The sequence below is a fragment of the Micrasema longulum genome, unplaced genomic scaffold (assembly GCF_059751315.1).
Source record: "Micrasema longulum isolate JH-2025_06_02 unplaced genomic scaffold, ASM5975131v1 h1tg002310l, whole genome shotgun sequence".
NCBI classification, from domain to species: domain Eukaryota; kingdom Metazoa; phylum Arthropoda; class Insecta; order Trichoptera; family Brachycentridae; genus Micrasema; species Micrasema longulum.
Genome location: NW_028279462.1, coordinates 80732 through 101510, shown reverse-complemented (window position 1 = coordinate 101510; position 20779 = coordinate 80732). Strand labels below are relative to the sequence as shown.

Sequence of the window (20779 nt, the reverse complement as noted above, 5' to 3'; positions counted from 1 at the left end):
AAGATAAAATTTTATATTTATATTTTTATAAATGTCATTTTTTCAAAACAATTATCTAATTCCCTACCATCAAATATTAAACCGGCTTTCTACACAACTAATAATATAGGAAAATTGTTAAAAAATCACAAAAACAAAGTCCATAAATATAATAAATCTAAGATATACCAATTAAATTGTAATGATTGCGATTCAATCTACATAGGAAAATCTAAAAGAAATTTTAATATTAGAGTAAAAGAACACTTAAGATGCTTAAATAATAATAATTTTTCTGAATTCGCAAATCATCTGAAAGGATAAAATAATCATAACTTCAAGAAAGACATTGGATTAAAAGTACGTAGAAAATAAAATACTAAAATTAGACAACTTAAAAATTAAAAAAGCGATTCATAATAAGAAAACAATAATTAATAACCAAATAAACAATATTTATTTTTGTCCTCTCCTGTCTAACTTCGAAATTAGTGATCAAATTACCACCCGTTTAAGGAAAAAACGACTTGATTTATTGGGTCCACATGTAGTATTTGAACGTGTAGTATTTAGTGAACATGATAAAAATAAAAAAGGAATCAATTCATTAGTTACGTAAACCTTGACGAAGAAGCTTGTTTGCTTTGAAACCGGTAGGTGGAAAATAAAAATTTGTGGTTAAAAATAAAGTTGTTTTATTTATTTTATTTTTTATAATCTGAATCCTTCACGGGAAATGCATCATTTTGTTACCATTTTGCAAAGCCTACAAAATATTCTAAATTTAATCATTTTGATAAAATTAAGGATTAAAATTTGATTAGGTTCTTGGATAAAAATCGAAAAAAATCCCAATATCATTATCGCTGCGATTTTGCGTCCATTATTTCATTTTCAGATAATATTAGACGTTTTTATCAGTACTGAAATTGCCATCTCTCCTTTAGTTATTAAATCTATAGTTAAGATTATTCGCGAATATAAATATAGATTGAATTTTGGTGACATGCACTAGTAATTTCTGAAATTCTTACAATGAAGGGATTTTTGGTATTTTTCATCGTGGCTATTGTTGCTGCCAACGTAAGTATAACATATTTTTTTGTAAAAAAAATATTTATTACTTTAAGACTCGTAATCTTAAATCTTAATCTAAATCTTGAGCTTCATTACTGGATTTTTTTCAATTCGTAAAATTTAAATTGTTTAAGAGCTAGCTTTAATATTTTCAGCTTCACATTTTCGGATAATTCAAATCAAAAAAAATAAAAATTATAGTAACTTTAGAAAGATGTTATTTTTGTGTCAAATGATTAATTTAATATTTCTTTTTTTTCCAGGCAACTTCAATTAAGTCAAAGGTAAGTGAAAAGTATGAGATTAAACTTTCTGACGATTTGGAGAATACTTTAACCTTGAATATTTTTAATGCAATATCTATTCATCTTGATCGTCAACACTCTCAAAAATCTTAAACAAATAAAAACAGCTCCTGATTTTAGTGAATACTTATTTATTGAAGTGCTACTGTATTATTAGTCAAATAAATAATATCTTTGAATGCAGTTTGAATTTGTTGACATTTTTAATTTTAAAAAAAATGCGTAGTGTATTTTTATTTTGTCGAAAGGAGTCTTCATTTATTATTATGATTAGCTGTTGAAAAAAGAAACACTCGAAGGAAAATTTATTGAATACTTGTACATTCAAAAACTTATTTAATTTATTTTTAATTGCCTTGTAAGTGTGTGATGATTAAAAAAAATCGATCTTTTTAGGTTGATTTGAAGGCAAATGATCCTATTACCACCATCAAATGCGTGACTGACGCCATCGAGAAAATCAAGGTAAAAAAATAAATATTATTCAAATTATTACGCATAATGCCATATTGTAATATTTTCATAACTTAAAAAATAAGCAACTTGTGGTTTTGTGGCATTAATGCGCACACGTAGATCAAAGGCCCGTGGTTTGATCTCCGCTCTACCACAAAGGCATAATATTTGTTTGTGACTATTTTTAAAAGGCTTTAAAATAACATTTTGATAAATTATAAGAATATTTCTCCAAAAATGTTCTAAAATAAAAGAAAAAATTATCACAAATGTGTCCTATAGTAAAAAAGTCAGGTTGAAATACAATTGAAATATTTAAATAAAGTCGTAGCCTATATTTTTTACAAAAAATACGTAATATTTACCAGCCCTAATAATATATTTTTTTATTTTTTCATTTAATACTTCCCAAAAATATATTACAAAAATTGAGTTTACAATGTATACTTCCACTGGGAAAACTTGTGCCGATAATCAGTAGTTAATATTTAAAAATTACAACAAGGATATATAACATTTCAGAGAATGTAATATGGACGTCTAGGCATTTACAAGGCTTTTGACCTGTCATTGGCGAGTCTAAGTGGCCACATTACACACTGAGTAACATTCACCATTTTGCCTATGTTCGAACATCCATATTTCTTCAATTTATCCGTTGATTTTATTGAAATTAAAGAGCTGAAACCTTTATTGTTGTGAAGAGAATCGTCCGATTAAATAATTTCACATACTAAGCATCGCCTGAAATCAATTATCCAATTTCAAAACTTCTTCTTGAACCAGTTGGTTTTACTACAATATTTTGAGTTTGTCCAAATTTTTGTAGACAAAAGACTGGATTACACCCCCTAGGGTGTCATTAAGATTAACAAATTACAACAGGGGCGGAGAACATTTTAGAGAAGGAAACATGGAAGTCTAAGAATTAACATGGATTATGACCTGTCATTGGCTGGTTAATGTGGTCGCATTACGCAGTGTTTAACGTTCGCCATTTTGCCTATGTTTGAACATCCATACTTCTCCAATTCTTCCATCTGTTGATTTTAGTTGTTAGTATTGTTGAAATTTGTAAATATGAGTGATGTTTTTAATTATCAGTTATCATCAGTAGTTATATTAGTCATTTGTAGTAGTCACATTAGTAACTATAACTAGTTATATTAGTTATTATCAGTTGTCAGTTATCAGAGTTATCATTTGTAGAAACATTAATATCTTTAACTGCTTAGATTAATTATTATCGTTATAAATAAATTTTGATACATGTATATTCTTCCCAACTTAACACAGGGCTTAACTTTATGGAGTTGGTATTTGTGTCTCAGTAAATGTTACATAAATATACTGTGAATAAAATTATAAAATAAATTAGTTGGAATAATTATTCGTGAATGAATAAACAAATTACAACAGAGATAAAGAACATTTAAGATAATGTAATATGGAAGTCTAGGCATCTACAGGGCTTATGATCTGTCAATGGCTGGTTTAAGTGATCACTTTACACTCTGTGTAACATTCACCATTCTGCCCAAATTTGAACATCTAAATTCCTTCAATTCCTTCATATGTTGATGTTTAGGAAGTTAAAGAGCTGAAACCTTGTGAATGGTGAACCTGGTGAATGAAACACAGTGTGTATAGTGGCCACTTAAACCAGCCATTGACAGGTCATCAGCTCCGTAGATGCCTAGACTTCTTTATTACCTTATCTTAAATGTTCTTCATCTCTGTTGTAAAATATTAATATAAACAGCTGCCCAGGGAGTTGAATCCAGTCCTTGTCTACAAAAATTTGAACAAACAACTCAAAATATTGCTGAACAAACAAATAAATACGTTAGTTGTTATTTGATTGATGATAAACGACTGCTAGAATAAAATAAGTCCTTCTAGGAATAGCGAATGGCGTGAAAGACTTACGATAATGTAATTCATGCATTTTTTTATGTAGGCAACCAACGATGCCCTCTTGAAACAAATCGTCGGCCTTAACAAGCTTATCATCGACAGTTTGGCCAAACTTGATGCCTGCAACAATGCTGGATCTCCAACTGCCGTTGCCCAATGCATCATCAGCGCTGCCAACGCCATCAACAAAGACATCAATGCCGCTGTCGCTGCTGTGAGTATGGACATTAAGCCCGAACCAAATCACATAACTTATTAATATTTCAATTTCAATCAAAAGACCGTAAAGAATACTCTTCTTTATTATATGAAAATGAAAATCTGAAAATTAAGGTTAATATTATTTTGATTTTTTTTTTCATTACAACTGGCGAAGATGCCCAATTAAAGCATTGGAAGATACCTTATTAAAGTATAAACATTTAATCCGAACCAAATAGCAAAAATTATTAGATATTTCAATTTCAATCAAAAGACAGCAAAGAGACATGCATATTTTATAGGCACAAAATTTTTTAATTCTTTTTTTACTGATAATATTTCATTGATTCTAAATTTTTTAAATTTTCCTTCTTTTAAAAAACATGCACTATCCTGGATTCAAACTAAAGATATAAACTCTTTTTTCTATGATTTATTTTGTTGCACTTTAATAATAAGGAATATTTTTGTGTTTTTTTTTTTTTTATTTTATTCCCTTTTTTAATTACTATAAAAAAAATACCATTTTATCATTTACAGAATATTTTATTTTTTCTTTCTTATGTTATACAAAAATATTATAACTGTCCATTGTTTATTATAGGAGCAAAAATTCATTAAAATTTTCTTGTATACCCACGAACAGGCCATGCCTTTGTGGGATTTTTTGTTTACTATTTTTCTATTAATATGTATTTCGTTGATATGTAATTATGCTTTTTTTTTTTAAAACTCTGTTTTATTATTATGTTTATTGTAAGAAAATAAAAATAAAAAATAAATAAAAATAAAAAATTTTAAAATAAATACTCTTCTTTACCATATGAAAATGACAAACTAAAAATTAAAGTCAATGTTATTTTCATTTTATTATTTTTTGCATAAATCATCTAGACTTAATAAAAATCACATTTATTTTTTTTCATACCGGGAATCGAACCCGGAACCTTCCGTATGCGATTCAAGCGTCTTAACTACTACCCCAGGCCAAAAATACTTTGTTTCTTCAAATTAAATTAGCGCGATAGATCTAAGGTATAATGTCTTCGACTCGATGGCTACTCTATGATTCAATATTGAAAACATACAAATTCGTATTAATTTGTCCATCTCATGGTGTAAATGATAATGCATTTGGCTATGAGGGCTCTGGTTTGGTACCCGACAAAGTGGAGGTGAAATATTTATCTACTAGTCCCTTATTTACATAGAATTGCAAAAAATTATAACCGAAACACAGATCTGCGATTGTAATTTTAACATTGTAGTATCCAATGTACTATTTGTTACAAATAAGGAAACAACACATCATAGATTTAAGTTTTTAATGGAGTAAATAATTTCTAATCTTTATTATGTGAAACATTCCGTACTACTTTAGAATTTAAGCCGTAAAGAACTCGTTAACTTACCGTATATTAAATATTATTTTTTCTCCTTTTTTTTCCAGATTGCTAGTACCGTGGAGACCCTAGTTTCCACTACCGTATCCATCCCCAAGTGCTTCTAAATCTAAGAAAAAACTTTACCTTAATTTTATAATTAAAGGCTTTTCACCCCACTGAAAACAATATTTAATGTAATTATGTTAAAATATTCTCAAATCCACATGTATTTATTATCAACCATTTATGATGAACAATAAATCTGTACCTACTACAAAAAACAATATATATAATTACCCATTTGAAATTTTGACCTACCTACACTTTGAGCTCATTCACAAGATGAACGCAAAACTGTTTTTTTTTTAATTTTCAGACAAAGCATCTACACCTGAGTGATACATGCCTTCATTTACCAAAATTATTGATGCAACTGTTATTAACGACAGGGTTGGCAATATTTAACGAGTGGAGTAAACAACTAAAAGAACAGGGTTGAACAATAAAATTTTAATTAATTATATAATAAATTTTCATAATGTTGATTTCGAAATTACTTTAGTTTGTAAGAATATATACTTCAAATCTTCAACATTTGTCTGTATTTTTTTTTCAATATTTGCCTATCATACTATTGACCATGAGACAATTCAGGGAAAGAAGATGCTGAACACGAAGTGAGAATGATATACCTAATAAGCAAATGTATTTAATAAATTTGTCATTAGGTAACAATCTGTAGTTAAAAATAAAATGTGATTTTCATTCTCATCTTCCTCTTCACATTCACATGAAGCATAAGTCATAACTTGAAATCTTTTGAAGTGTGATGCCAACACCGTATGGCCAATTCTCAATTTACATATAAGGAACACGCTAAGTTTGTATACTTTGTGATCGCTGAACCAGGATATTTTTGGTACTACTGATTAGAAAAATTTGTAGCATGAGCTTGTCACCAAAATTCATCTCATTCGTCACCCACACTAACCTCAACCTCCTCTCCGCAAACCATTCAAGCATTGTCTTGATCACAACACGATAGAGCATTAGGTGTGAATGAAGATCCAAGAGATAAATCCTTACCAGGTTTGGGTATTAAGATAACAATAGTCTTTTCCAGAAATAAGATTTACAAGATTTTAAAATAAATTATTCATGAAGGAGGATTGAAATAAAAAATGTGTTGACAATTGATATAAATATCACTTCTCACATTTTAAAAAAATACATAGGATAGTACCCATATTTCGTGTGTCATTTTATTTTGATGACCTAGTATAAAAAATACGAAACTAGGGATTTAAGATTTAGCATTGCTTATAACTTCATTAAATACTCAATTGATTCTGAAAAATACAACACCCATCGCAATGGAAAAAATTTATTGAAAAAGGTATTTTCGCAAAACAGTGCTATTTTTGAGATTTTAATAATAGGATCGGAAATCATGCTTTTAAATACAAGGAGTAACTAATTTCAGATACAACGGATATTGTAATTAGACATCCATTGACAAAAATAATGTTTAAAGCCTGTTTTCCGGACATTCCGAGCAAATAAAATTGGCTTTCCATCGACCCCACTTGAAACATTTACTCCGCCTATACCAATCTTTCTTTCGTGTATCTTCTTAACATAATTCTAGGCACACCATACACTTAGCATTTTCAGGATCTTTAAATCGCAATTCAGTTCATTTGACAGAAATGGCTCTTCATCTGAAGAACTAGAAGAGCTTACTTTTTTTTCATAGTTTTTCTGGAAGTGACTTATTTCGGATATCCGACATTAGGAACTATTAGGAAGTATTATTACTTTTTAAAGTGTTTTTTTTTAATTAAAATGTATGTACATAACGTTAATTGTACATTGGAGGGCTTATTTTTAATTGGTAATTTCTCCCAACCAACCAATTTACAACTTGTAACTTGGCTTAAACTGGTCAAAATCTGGACTTTCACAAAAAACTTGGAATATTTTTTGTCCCTAACGTCCATTTCGTCCAGCTCACGGCGAAACACAAATCCAAGATGGTGGCTACAGTTCTAACCGTCAGTGGTTAACAGTGCTATCCAGGTTATGGTGTAAGAGTTTACAGGCTATTCGAAATAAAGACATTTTACGAAATACGGGTACTTTCCTCCACTGTTTTCTGCAAGATATTTGAATCTTACGAAACTTAGACATTTTGTAAAAAAAAAAAAATCCTTGCAATGAATAAACAAAACGAAATCTTTACACACAATAAAAGGAGTGGTGGTGGTGAAATGAAAGAAGTAATCTAAACTAACAAAAGTAAATATTAGTATACAACCAATTTTTTTTTTTAGAAAAAATAAATATTTGCGTTCTTTTGATTTTTACAAATATTTCATTTTAAGGGCCATTTTTGTAAATAAGCCAGGGAGTTGTAAATAACTCACTATTATAAAATGGAATCAAGTTGGGGTAGAGTGAGATTCGAACCACAAACCTTTGGTCAGTGAGTCCGTGACACTAGCCAAAGGACCGCTATTTACGCAGTTTATTTATCACTATTTATTTACAATATTTACCAACTTTTTAAGTCTACCAGTTTTGAGACGTACCCGCCTCTTCGTCAGGGTACTCACAACGCCAACATGCAAATACTTAAATACTCTTTCATCTTTACTATCACTGTAGTATATAAATCTAAGAGTTATAATACTACACTGGCTAATAGAATCACCCACACGCACAAAAAGCTTTCTATGATCATCAACCACAAAGTTGAGATTTATTTACTTATTCATTCACAATTATTACAACATATTCATGAACTTATTAAGGTTTTTTAGGCTGTGCCCGTTACTAAGCCATTACGATTAACAAGAACAAAATATACGTGGTAAATTAAATTATAATAACGCATGATGCAATAGAATAACAATCTAGATTACAGCAATTCAACGGGCAGTAGATACTTAGGTCGAGAATTGCAACCGCAAACCGAAACCGTCCGTTACACGTTTGTTGTTAAACTAAAAACCAAACGAAAATTTTTGAACGCTTTTGTTCTATGCAATAGAGCTAAAGGGCTTCTCTAGCGAATTATTACTCTGAGATTCACAAAAATGGTTACCAAAATTTTTACCCATCAATACCAAATGCACTCTGGTACAAGCATTATTACTACCCATTCTAGATTATACCCTGATGTTTCCATGACTGATTTAAACTGTGAGCAACTCGATAAACTTGAACGATTTCAGAGTACAAACACAGGTTACATTTTTGGTCTTAGAAAATATGACCACATTTCTGATTATCGTAGGTAACTGAAATGGCTCAAAATTAGACAGCGGAGAGACTATCACTTCCTCTCACTTCTGTTCAATGTACTTCATAGTCCTAACGCTCCTATATACTTGCGTGAAAAAATTCAACGATTATCAGTTCATGGTTTATCTTTTCGTTCTAATTCTCAAAGCATTCTCTTAATACCCGTCCACAATTTCTCCTTCTTCTCTAACTCATATAGTGTCTATGCGGCTCGACTGGGAAATTATCTCCCACCCAACATCAAAGATGTTACTACAGTATATCTGTTTAAATCACGTCTGAAGAAACATCTCCTTTCTCTTCCTTAATCTCTCCTACTTTCCTCTCTTCTCTTTTTTTCTATTGAGTAATAGTTTTGATTTAAGGTTTTTTATAAACAAATACGTTTTCTTTTTTTATATATTTTGCTTTTTAATATTTATTTTCTATTGAATATGTTTTGTTACTTGAATTATAAAAATAAAACTATTATCTTAATGGTTGGTTGGAAGAAATATCCATTTGGCAATAAGCCCGTATTATAATAAACAAATAACATTATGTACAAAAAGTTGAATTAAAAAAATCAAAAGGGGTGCAAACATCACCGTGTTTATACAAAAAAATGCACAAAGAAATAGTTTTCAAATATTTAGTGGTGTGTCGGTGAATAGGTAGTGGTAGGGAGTTGGGAAGGAGAGAGGCTAAAAGACGGGTACATCTTGAAACCGGTACACATCAGTAGTGGTTACATACTAATATTTACTCACATTAATTAAAAACTTTAACCACAAAGTTAATGCTTTTAACATAAATAAGAAATAATTTTAACCTAAATAATATTCACAAAAATGAAATAATTGTAGTGAGTTGTACAATAAGAAACATTAAAATTTTATCTTACAAGATACAAATTAAAGATTTTAAAAATTTGAATGTGCCTCATGGTGGAAACTTGAGACGATTTCCAGGGAAAAAAATAGGACACAATCAAACAAAAAAATATTGGTTTTATCTTTTTAAATATGCTGCATTAAAAATTAATCGTAAAATTAATCTTTGATTTTTTGTAAGATTTCTCGGCAAACATATATCTGGTTTAGGGTATGTTTTTAGTAGTATTAGGATAAAATATGTTACTATGATTCAATACTCAAATTAATAAATAATCGGGTTAAGCTGTTATCTCGTAAAAAATATTTTTAAATTTTAAAATTTTTTAAATAACTCAGTATAGGAAAAAAGGAATCGAGTTAGGGTAGAGAGGGATTCGAACCTTGGACCCCTGATTTGTGAGTCCACAACACTAGCCACATGATCACAACCCGATTCAAAAATCAAATAAAAATGACTAGTACCAGATACCATTAATGCGTTTTTAAAATTTTAATAAAAATGCAAATTCACACTCGTTCCCTTCATATATCCTCTTCAACTCCTCGTCACCCATATTTTTCCTTCCAGTATCTCCTTGTTTTTTCGATTTTTTTTTTCATTTATTTTTTTATCAAGAATATTGTTTAAATTACTCATTATTTTATTATGTATATTATTCAAACCTTTACTTTATTCTGTTAAACTTGTTGAAATTTATATAATTGGATCGCGGACCTTACGGAGTATTGTCTTATTTATCTTAGTATAAGCAAAATAACATGTACACATGTTTGTATTCTAAGTAAATTAAATTACTAATTTAAGAATTTAGAATCTGAAAATCATTTAAACCTTTTTTAAATAAATGAAACGTTATCAAATCGGGAAATATGCGTCATCGATTAAAGATAAAATTATTGTTTTATTTATTTTAAGACATTTTAAAAGTTAAGCTGTGTTTTTATTATATGTAGATAATTAAACAGATTTTAATCAATACCAAAATCATATATGCTTCAAATTTTAAGATAATTTGAGAATATATAAACCAAAGCATTTCTATCGAATCTACTTGTATCTACACAGGCACAATAATGAAGGGATTGATTGTATTCTGTTTTGTAGCAATTGTTGCTTCGGCAGCGGTAAGTTTTATTTAAAACCTTTGACTTTATACTTTTATTCAATAAAAAATGTCATTTGCTTTTATTAATTAACATTGTTTTGATATGAATATTTTTTTTATTTTCAGGCGACTCCAACCAAGGTATGTTTTTGGCTCATTCAACGACAATTTTATTTTTAAATACTCCTTAATACACTTTCGTTATTTTTTGAAGATTCAAACTAAATTAACAAACTAAAAACACTTTACACTTTTCTTGACACCATTTTTTTGTAACAACAAAAAAACAAAATGAATGATATTCAATAATAACTTATAACATAAATTGAATATTTTAGGTTGAAGATTCTCGTATCACCGATCCAATCCATGCAATCAAATGCGTCACTGATGCAGTCAAGACAATCCAGGTATGTTAGATTATTTACTTTCGTTAAAATATCTGTACCTTACACGATAAACCACGGGGGTCACGACGAACAAAATATTCAGGAAACAAGATTTTGTGATATACGATATCAAAAACTTCATAACATTTTAACTAAATGAGACAATTTCAATATATAAAGAACTTTCGAAATAAAATAATAATTATTTCGATAATAATACTACATAAAAAAATTGCACATCTGGAACTGCTGATATTTTTTACAAACAAACAACGTAGACTTCAGATTTAGATTGATTTCAACTCAAAAATGCATATTTATGACGAAAGTAGACTTTGGTGTTTTATCTACGTATTACTGCTTACTGCGATTTGCATTTTTGCATTTTTACCTTCAAAATGGCAAAAAATGAACTCTCGTCTTTTATCCTCTAAAGTACAGATATTATTTAGAATATTTCATCATCATCATCATTCTATGTCCGCTTCCTACTAGGAGCTACACCCGAGATTCTTCAGAGACAACTATTTTAAAAACTTAGTATTTTGCTGTTTTGGGCCTTAGAGTTGCCACGATTCGCATCCGTAAAGGAAAATAAAAGTTATGCAGAAGTTATAATATCGGCAATAATATTTGAAAATATATTTAAAATATTATCATTAACAATAAAGTATGAATTTAAAAGAGAAAAAATATTTTTTAAATGATTGTAATCTGTGAGGTTTTATTAATAAATTTGACATGAAAAAATTGTCATTAACTCTTAGTAGATTTGGACAGTTGATCTTCAAATTCAAATACCCTGATGTGACAGGTAATTTTTTTTTTTTTTTTAAAGAGATACGAGTATACTTGAGTTCTGATTATTTACTCAAACATTAAAATTTTCAGACCATTTCCTAAAAGTCGTAAATAACTTGTGCTTGAAAAATGGATATCAATTTATGCTAGAGTGGGATTTGTACCTTAGACCTTTGGTCCGTGCGTCCACAATACTACCACGGGACCACAACCCAGTTCAAAATTCAATTTTATTTTGTTGAAAATCACACCCAAAATTACGTACGGTAGTAAGACCCATAAGTTCATCAGCTAACAACTTTACCTACGATATTTTACCTTTCTTTAGTATATTTCTTAGAGAGCTTATGATTGTTTCCAGTCCACCATCGGAGTATTGATTAACGACATCCAAAAGCTTCTTCAAGTTATCCAAGATAGCGCCGGTAAACTCGACGCTTGCACATCCGGTGGAATATCTGACCCTGTTGCGATTGCCAAGTGTATCGCGGAAGCCGTAGCTTCTATCTCCGGTGACGTCGCTCTTGCGGTGGGTGCCGTAAGTACATTGTCGATACTTGATTCCATTTATTTTTTATGGACCATACTAAACCAGTCTGACGATATTGCTAATGCGATGAAACCAGTTATTAATCCAATAAAAAATAATTAAATTAAACTGTCAACGAGTCATTGTTATGTTTGAAATTGATTCATCCTTATTTCTTTTTACATACCCAATAGTGCATAGAGCACCGCATTGGTAAGCCAAATACAGCGTGTTTTGATAATCTGTTACCTGAAAAATAGGCAATCGGTCTTACGATTCAGGTGCCAGTCCAGGTACAGTGAAATATTGCAGTTTAAACAACCTTTAAAATCAATATTTTATGTTCACCCTGCCAAGAATCAAACCCAAGACCGCAAGAAAGGTAGACATATTTCCAGTTGATTTTCTTATTCCGGATTTTTACCTGAGAACAGCCATCGAGTCGAAAACACTCGTTCGGGGTTCTCGTTTTATTTCACATATAAGTCTTAGTGTTTCATCTGCCTGGACACACAGAGAGAAAAAATTGAAAACATTGATTTATCTTTTATTTAATAAAAAAAAGACATTGGCGTTCTAGTAATAAACCCGAGCACTTTACGGACGATGCCTTGATGATCACTCTAGTCTGTAGTTTTAGGGCTATTGTGGACCATATATTGATCACAGAGTACTAATTCTCTAGAAAAGCCCTTAAGTTCTATTGCATAGAACAAATGTGTTCCAAAATTTTGGTTTGGTTTTAGTTTAAAAACAAACATTTAACGGACAGTTTCAGTTGACAAGTACAATTTTCAACACAAGTACTTACGGCCTGTTATATTTCTATAATCTGTTACTAATTTCGTGGTCAATAATCATTGAATGGGTTATTCCGCATGGGAAAATTGATGAGGTTAATATTTTTAAGACATTGATGGTCTTTAATAAAGATAAGAGACCTTGATCTACAATTTGAAAGTGTTTTCCTTAAATATCTTTGTTTAATGCATGTGCTCAAATAAGTTGTGATTTTTTATTATTCATACCTTCCCACAAATTTTAAGAAAACTCTATTTATTTCATTTATGATGCAATGATATGATCTAAAAATGTGATAAAATCTAACCAATTGATGGTGAATTTTCAGGTCGTACTCCACGCCAACAAGATCATCGCCGTCGCTACGTCCATCCCCCTCTGCTTAGTTTAAAATGTTCCTCCACTTCAAAAAAAATATGGAAACTCTTACAATAAAACTGCTATTCTGAACAATCCACGAGCCATGCTATCTGATATAAATATCACTGATTTTTTCAACCAGAAATAAAACCTCCAACGCATTTATCGACTTTTATTGTTTGCTCAACTCTCCCTTCCCGGTGATGTGTAGCGTACACATTGAATCTGATAATTTGAATATCACCATACATATAATAAATTATGGGTAAAAAAATTTGTTATTCCTTCGTTATATATTTACGTATCGATAAAAATATATTTGAACCAAATAATTCATGCGTATTGGTAACCAAAAGAGCTTTTTATAAAAAATTGGAGATACATTACCGAGACAATGGAAAATTTATTAATGTGTCGCATGTTGCGTAAGTAGTAAAAGAGTAATCCTTATGTGAAATTATCTCACACGCTCTTTACGTCTCACTCTCGATTATGTAGGTATATTTGGAAGTGAAAGAGACAATTACGCGTGTTACACGCGCGAACAGAAAAGTTTCTTGAACTTCTTCCAGACGCCCGTCAGTAGCTTCCCAATTTTCGTCGTGGGAGTTCGCTTCTCCTGCGGTGCGAGCATGAGCTAATGATTGTTTTAATGTTTTTAGCAATTAAATTAAAGTTGGTATCGCTTTTGACTTCAATTGTAATTACTTGAAACAATTTTCTACGAATATTACATTTTTTCTATTTAAAATCTCAAATTTTTTGCATGAGTAATTACTACACAGTAAGTGAGTAATGACTACACTACAATAACGACAGGAAGAGAAATGTTAATATAAATAGTTTATGACCATGAGATTATGAGGGTTCTACTTGCAAACCCGGTAAAATCCATCTTTCTTAATTTTGAAACTGATACAATACTTATTTCAACTTTTTTTTAAACTTGATTTTTTTATTATAATCAGCGAATATTTTATACGTAAGCAGTGATGACATAAACATGACTATGTCAAGAAACAGTAGTGAAATAATAAATTTTATTTTATACATTACCAACTTTGCAATACTTAAGTAGAGGTTGCCATGTTTGCTACAAAGCCGATAATTTAAAAGTCAAGTCTTACAAATCAAGCCGTATTTTAACTGACAATGTTAAAATGATTGTAAAAAATTGTATTCTGAATAAGTTTCAATTGATATCTCACTTTTTTTAATTTTGGATTTTGCCGGGTTAGCAAGTAGTACCCTCTTATCTGTCATTATATTTCAATTGCAATGCTACAAATGTAATTCAGAAGTTTTTGTATGTTCATAAACCAAGCGTTCACCTGAAAGGATCATCGATGCGCCTTGTTCGTGCAATTTGCATAGCATGTTAACAAATCGTCTTCTTCATTCAACTACCTTCCATCTAAAACGTTTGCAGTACCTACTACATATTTATATTTTTTTCTTTTTAAATAAAAACCATGATGTTCTGATATTCCGTTGCAGTAAAAACAAATACGAAACGTAATATTGTTAAGGATCTTCACCAACAAGCCATATAAATCGGCTAAGTGAATTTTGTTACTAACAAGATGTTTGTCGCGTATTTTGTGTACCTTTATTGTATTACAAAGTGTTAGTTTTAAATAAATACAACTTAACACGCGTTTTACCCTGGTAAGTTTATATTCAATAAGCTAACTACCTCTAAATGTTTAAAAGAAACGATTTTTTAAATTACATTTAAAAAAACGAATTTAATACAAATAAAAAAATGTGGAACGTAAAATCGGTTGGGGGAACATAAAGGAATCTTAATAGATGTTTACAAATAAAAGGTTGTATGAAAAAGTTATCGGCTTGGTTTATTTTCCTTTAGACTAGATATTCATTAATTTAAAAAAATATGTATATTACCGTTACCCTATTTCCTTAAATTACGAGAAAATGATTTTTATTTTTTTCTTATCTGTTTACGTCATATTTGGAACCAATAGTGAATAATTTACATTTTTAGGCATACTGTCTCTTCTTCAAAGAGTAGTTAGTAAACTAGTAAAAATGTTCAAATATTTTTTTATGTTGTATTTGTTTTGTGATATATATTATTGTAAACAATTTTTTTTTTAAAAAAAAAAATAATTTAATTTAAAGTTAAAGTTAAATAATTGTTGCGTTTCTTATTAAAACGTGAAAAATGATTTGTCTTATTATTTTTTTTTGTGCGGAATCTTTTGTCCATTTTAATTTTATGCAACTAGCCCTAAATTGACCACTGTTAATGAAATTATGATAGTGTAAAAATATGCTCTCCTTAAGATGTAATGAAATGCATATTAAATTCAAATTAACCCGGCCTTGGCTTAGATTTTCAGCAAACTGATTTTTTAAATCTTATTTTCTTTACTCTGTTCCTCATAACTGGGAGTCGTGACCACCACGTCGTAGTTTTGAGACTGCAGTACTCCATTTTTCTTAGCATCCCGCATTTCTAAGAGTCACCACAAACAAAGTACATATTGCAGTTTTTATCTGGTCCAATCAGCGCATGGGAGACATCCCTTGTCTTCTTCTTCTCTTTATGCTGCTGGCCATAACAAACTTCTCTGAGAAATATTTGTTTCTCTTTGCGAGGTGACTAACATAACGGAAAACTCATCTGAAGCATATTATGCATAATAAAAATATAAATATATGTACACAAAAAATTTACAAAAAGAGAACGTATGACAAAAAACATATTTAAACCCAGTCCACCAAGCCAATTTTTAGGCTTTATGAAGAAATTTTGTTGTTTACCTGAACTTATTGAATCCAAAAATAGAACTAATGAGCTGTTTTTCTTGTTAAATCATTAAATATACCATTTTTATTAATATTTTGACTAACGCAGCTCCATATTTGCACTACCAAAAAAAGGAATACAATTTTTTAAGCAATTAGCAAGTCTTAATGAAACAAAACTATTTTAGGAATACCAATTGGAAGTTTGATTTTTAAATAATTTGCAGCTATAAGTTTTATTATTGTTTTGGCTATACAAAAATAATGACGAGGCAATTGTACATCTTCCTAACTGTAAGATAAATAATATTATAATATCTACTGGTGTTTCCATAAAAGCGTAATCAATTAATTGAAAAAAAATCCCATTTGTAACGATTTAAAATATTTTGAAGTGGACCTTTGGAATCAACTAAAATTTTGCGAATTGCCAAGTAAAACTAAAATTTGTCAAAGCGCGGTGGTTTGCCTTCCAAACATCAAAACTTAAATGTTCGTATGTTTTTATTTTTTATTTATTCATACAAATTCATATATATTTTAAATAATCTAAATAACTTATCCCTAACTCTATAAGGCTCTTTTCATTTCATGCTCATTATATATGAAAGGTATTGCCAGCGAGATGCTTATCTAACAACAAATAAGACTACAGTTAATACTTAAGAATAAACTCATCAAGATTTAAATAATATCAGAAATATAATCAATCATTTACATTTCTAACCGAAATGAAATTGCTTTTTTTTATCTTGAGATAAATATTATTCGGCTAAGGTCTGATTATTAGATTAATTTTAGCGATGAAATGCAAATCATTTTACAAAATACACGCTAACCTACAAATGAATTTCATGTTTTTTTATTTACATTTTTTTGTTACAACTGGGATATTTTTAAACGAAAATATTTAAATAACTTAAATAAGATACCAGAAACTAGTAAGCCAGTGATGTTTCTTTTTTATTATTTTTAACTTATGTTAAGTTATGTCAAGTTGTGTTAAAAATCTTGCTCTAACCTATATTAGGGGTTGCTACACAATTACCTGTAGACCTCGTGGGTAAGGGCAATCTCCTTGTTTCTTTCAATAAACAGATAACAAACTTTAACGAAATGCTTCGGACACCAGAATTTTTTGAACCCCAACAGGGTTACATGTTCAACCAGAAAGGCTTGAAAGTAAATAAAGAATACCATATTTTATGTTTATTCCAAGTACTTAACATGAGATAATGAATTCATATACTACAACATATATTTTGTAAAAGACAAAGAAATATTGAGTCTATTAAATATAATTCAAAGATCAATCACTGGTTTTTCAAAAATTTATTTTGATCTACTTTTTTTCAAAAAATTTACACTTATTTTTTAATAAATAATACAAATTAAAAGACTTATAAAACTTTAAAATTATTGTTTTTTAACACATTAAAATAAAGGTTTTATAGTAAATGGGTATTTTAATCACAATTTGCTCAAAAATAGAAAATCACGCTTCTCGTTTTATTAACATTAACGTTAGATCAACACAATTTGCTCAGAAATAGAAAATCACGCTTCTCGTTTTGAAACCAGAGACCTATTTCAAAAAAAAAAAAAACGAACTTTGACCAGTGACCGCAAGTGCAGAACATGGACTATAGAAGATGAGAATAGTATATGCCTAAATAAAATCTCCTTTGTACTAAATAGATGGAAAGATTATTGTTCTGACCTTTACAGTGACCCCGGATATTTGGTAGATTTAAACTTTTCTTTAAACTCTGATGATATGAGCCCAATATTTTGAAAAATGAAGTGGAAAATGCCATTAAATATCTTAAGTTAAATAAAGCTGTTGGATCAGAAGGAATACCAGCTGAATTTATTATACATTGAGGACACCGACGATACCAGGCAATAGATACGATTTGTAATCTAATATGAAAAACTGGTACATGGTCAAAAGACTGGACTGAATCTGTTTTCATTTTACTACACCAAAAGGATTCAACGGCCAAATGTGATTACAATAGGATAATTGCACTCACCTCGCATGCAAGTAAAATTAAACTGTATATTTTACATTTGAGGTTAAAATACTTCTTTGACTGGCAAACCCTACAGGATCAAACAGGTTTTGTTCAGGAAAAATTGACGCGTAAGAAAATTTTAAGTGTTAGTCGTATTATCGAGAAAAGCAGATAATTTAACCAACCTGTATTTCTCTGTTTTATTGATTATAAAAAAGATTTTGACTGTGTAAATTGGAGCAAATTATGGGTTGTCCGCAATGAGATGGGGGGGGCACACCTTTTTTGCCTGATAAAATCACTTTACAATAAAAGCTCAGGATTAGATAGGATTTTGGTTACAAATTTTAAAATCCAACAAATTGATGGTTTTTAAAATAAAAGACGCCATCTTATTAAATATTAATAAACTTAAATCTGGCATTATTTTATTACACTAAATATAATAATTACATTGTTTTTATTATGCAACGTGGCCGAATAAAGCATGTTTTTATAACCGGCTCGTATTTCTTGAGTTTTTCCAATGAATTCTAGACTCGTTTTTTATTTAATAGCAAATAAAAGCTTTTTTACGCTAAAATCTTTCTTCGAGATACCATCCGATTATGTTTTCATTTGAAAAAAAAAAGGTAAATCTTAATTGCTTTATACGTTTAAAATTATTTTATCATATATAAGATGATGCTATTTTTTTCTTGTATTGTACGTTCTTAATTAATATATAAAACACACGAGATGAAAGGAATTTCCGTTTTTTTTTGTCGCAGTAACTGTTACTGTTACAATAAGTTTATTTTGAAAACATTTTACACATCAAACAAAATTACAGAGAACGATCTTTACTAGTAAAATGTTGTCTGCACTAATAAGTATGTGTTCTTCAAATAAAAACACATTTCATTATAAATTTGAAAAATTATATTAAAACGGGCATTTTTTTGAAAAATTGCATCAACAAAAAGCGTTTTACGCCTCGATTTACCGTGGGTTTAAATTCTAGCAAGTTTGCGCATCAATATAAAAATAATGTACTGTACTATATAATATAATGTAAATTGCAAATCTAAGCGGTCTCTGTGGCTTATAATCTGACTCACGCACGAGAGGTTTGGGGTTCGATTACGGGTGGAAACACAAAAAAGCTCTTATTTATAACTAAAATAGGGCTCACTGGCCTATTGTGGTGCAATTAATGAATATTAACAATATTTTGAGTTTATCCAAAATTTTTGTAGACAAGGACTGGATTCGACTCCCCGGGGAGCTGTTTTTATTTACATGTTACAACAGACTTCTATATTACCTTCTCTTAAATGTTCTTCATCTCTGTTGTAATATTTTAATTAATACATACACAAAATCAAGAAATATAATATCAACCCTACAGGAAAGAGCTTTAAAATTTCAAGCAATAATAAATATTATTGTTTGTTAAACACAAAAATATAATAGTTTTATTTACTCATAAAAAGTGGCCCAGTAGTTTTTTTATGTATCATGCTAGCTTATTAATAAAATGTTAATATTGTATTTTTCTTACAGTGTCACACGATGTAATTTACTTTTATAATTGGTTCTTTCGTAAATTATTATTTCTTTCTAACATGTACTTTGATTTATTTAATTTTTTTTTTTAATTTTCAGGCAACACCTTGACCAGTTCCAAAACAATATTTGTAAGAATGTTAATTTTGTACTATTAACTTTTAAATATTTTCCGTCAATAATATTTTTGTCAATGCCATCACATTTCAACGATTAGCAATGGTGAACTTTAGCCCTTAGTGAAACTGCATACAATAAATGTTTTCTTGTGCGCGGTAAATATTGGAGCATTAAATTGTACTGCAAAGTTTCCTGAAAATGTACGAGAAAAAGAATTAAAAACATTTTTAATAAAAACGAACTACTTTAAATGTCGTCACTGGTTCGTATGAATGAACCTATTATATGAAAGTTATGGAAGACATCCGGTTCGCTTGCCGTGGGTGGGCCAATGGGAAGAACTGGTCGAGAATAACCAGAAAAGAACCTCTGACGTCACAAGCGGAGTTTTTTCAGATTTACAAAACTCTTAAAAATCGTAGCGCTGGAAAAAAATTGGCTTAGTTTAATAGTCTATTGACAACTAAAAAAAAATAAAAAAAACACTGAACTTCCTCATTGAGTCATAAAACAAAGTGTTGATTTTGATGCACTACTGATATGAATACTTTATTTTTTTTATTTTATATTGCAAAAACCAACCAAAATACATTTTTTTTACCTTTCATAAGAAAAATTTAATGTTAAGAAATATTTTTTTTGAAAATGATTTTAGCTGTTTAATTAAAAAAATAATGTCATCTTTGTGTCAACAATAAAGTAGGTGTGCGTATTATTTGAAGTTACATACAATCATTACTACGTCAATGGCAATTTAATAAGTTTTTTTTATCGCAAATATGTCAAGATTTGTAAATTGGAATTCGATTAGAATTCAATATATAAAGGAAA

General features: G+C 29.5%; 2 protein-coding genes across 2 annotated transcripts; both read left to right on the top strand.

The window, feature by feature from the left end:
- Nucleotides 1-995: 995 nt before the first annotated feature.
- On the top strand, nucleotides 996-5601 carry LOC148272518 (uncharacterized). Its single transcript, XM_088239947.1, has 5 exons — nucleotides 996-1062; nucleotides 1320-1340; nucleotides 1758-1826; nucleotides 3778-3948; nucleotides 5386-5601. The coding sequence occupies exons 1-5, from the start codon at nucleotides 1015-1017 to the stop codon at nucleotides 5443-5445; spliced, it is 369 nt and encodes a 122-aa protein (XP_088096073.1). The 5' UTR covers nucleotides 996-1014; the 3' UTR covers nucleotides 5446-5601.
- Nucleotides 5602-10570: 4969 nt separating this feature from the next.
- On the top strand, nucleotides 10571-13639 carry LOC148272517 (uncharacterized). The gene is made up of 5 exons (XM_088239950.1): nucleotides 10571-10626; nucleotides 10734-10748; nucleotides 10946-11017; nucleotides 12159-12335; nucleotides 13456-13639. The coding sequence occupies exons 1-5, from the start codon at nucleotides 10576-10578 to the stop codon at nucleotides 13516-13518; spliced, it is 378 nt and encodes a 125-aa protein (XP_088096076.1). The 5' UTR covers nucleotides 10571-10575; the 3' UTR covers nucleotides 13519-13639.
- The last annotated feature ends 7140 nt before the right edge of the window (nucleotides 13640-20779 follow it).

Coding starts and splice junctions, on each gene's coding strand:
- LOC148272518 (XM_088239947.1), top strand. CDS start 1,015: ATGAAGGGATTTTTGGTATTTTTCATCGTGGCTATTGTTGCTGCCAAC. Junction 1,063..1,319: donor TGGCTATTGTTGCTGCCAAC/GTAAGTATAACA, acceptor TTTTTTTTCCAG/GCAACTTCAATTAAGTCAAA. Junction 3,949..5,385: donor TCAATGCCGCTGTCGCTGCT/GTGAGTATGGAC, acceptor TTTTTTTTCCAG/ATTGCTAGTACCGTGGAGAC.
- LOC148272517 (XM_088239950.1), top strand. CDS start 10,576: ATGAAGGGATTGATTGTATTCTGTTTTGTAGCAATTGTTGCTTCGGCA. Junction 11,018..12,158: donor ATGCAGTCAAGACAATCCAG/GTATGTTAGATT, acceptor GATTGTTTCCAG/TCCACCATCGGAGTATTGAT. Junction 12,336..13,455: donor TCGCTCTTGCGGTGGGTGCC/GTAAGTACATTG, acceptor GTGAATTTTCAG/GTCGTACTCCACGCCAACAA.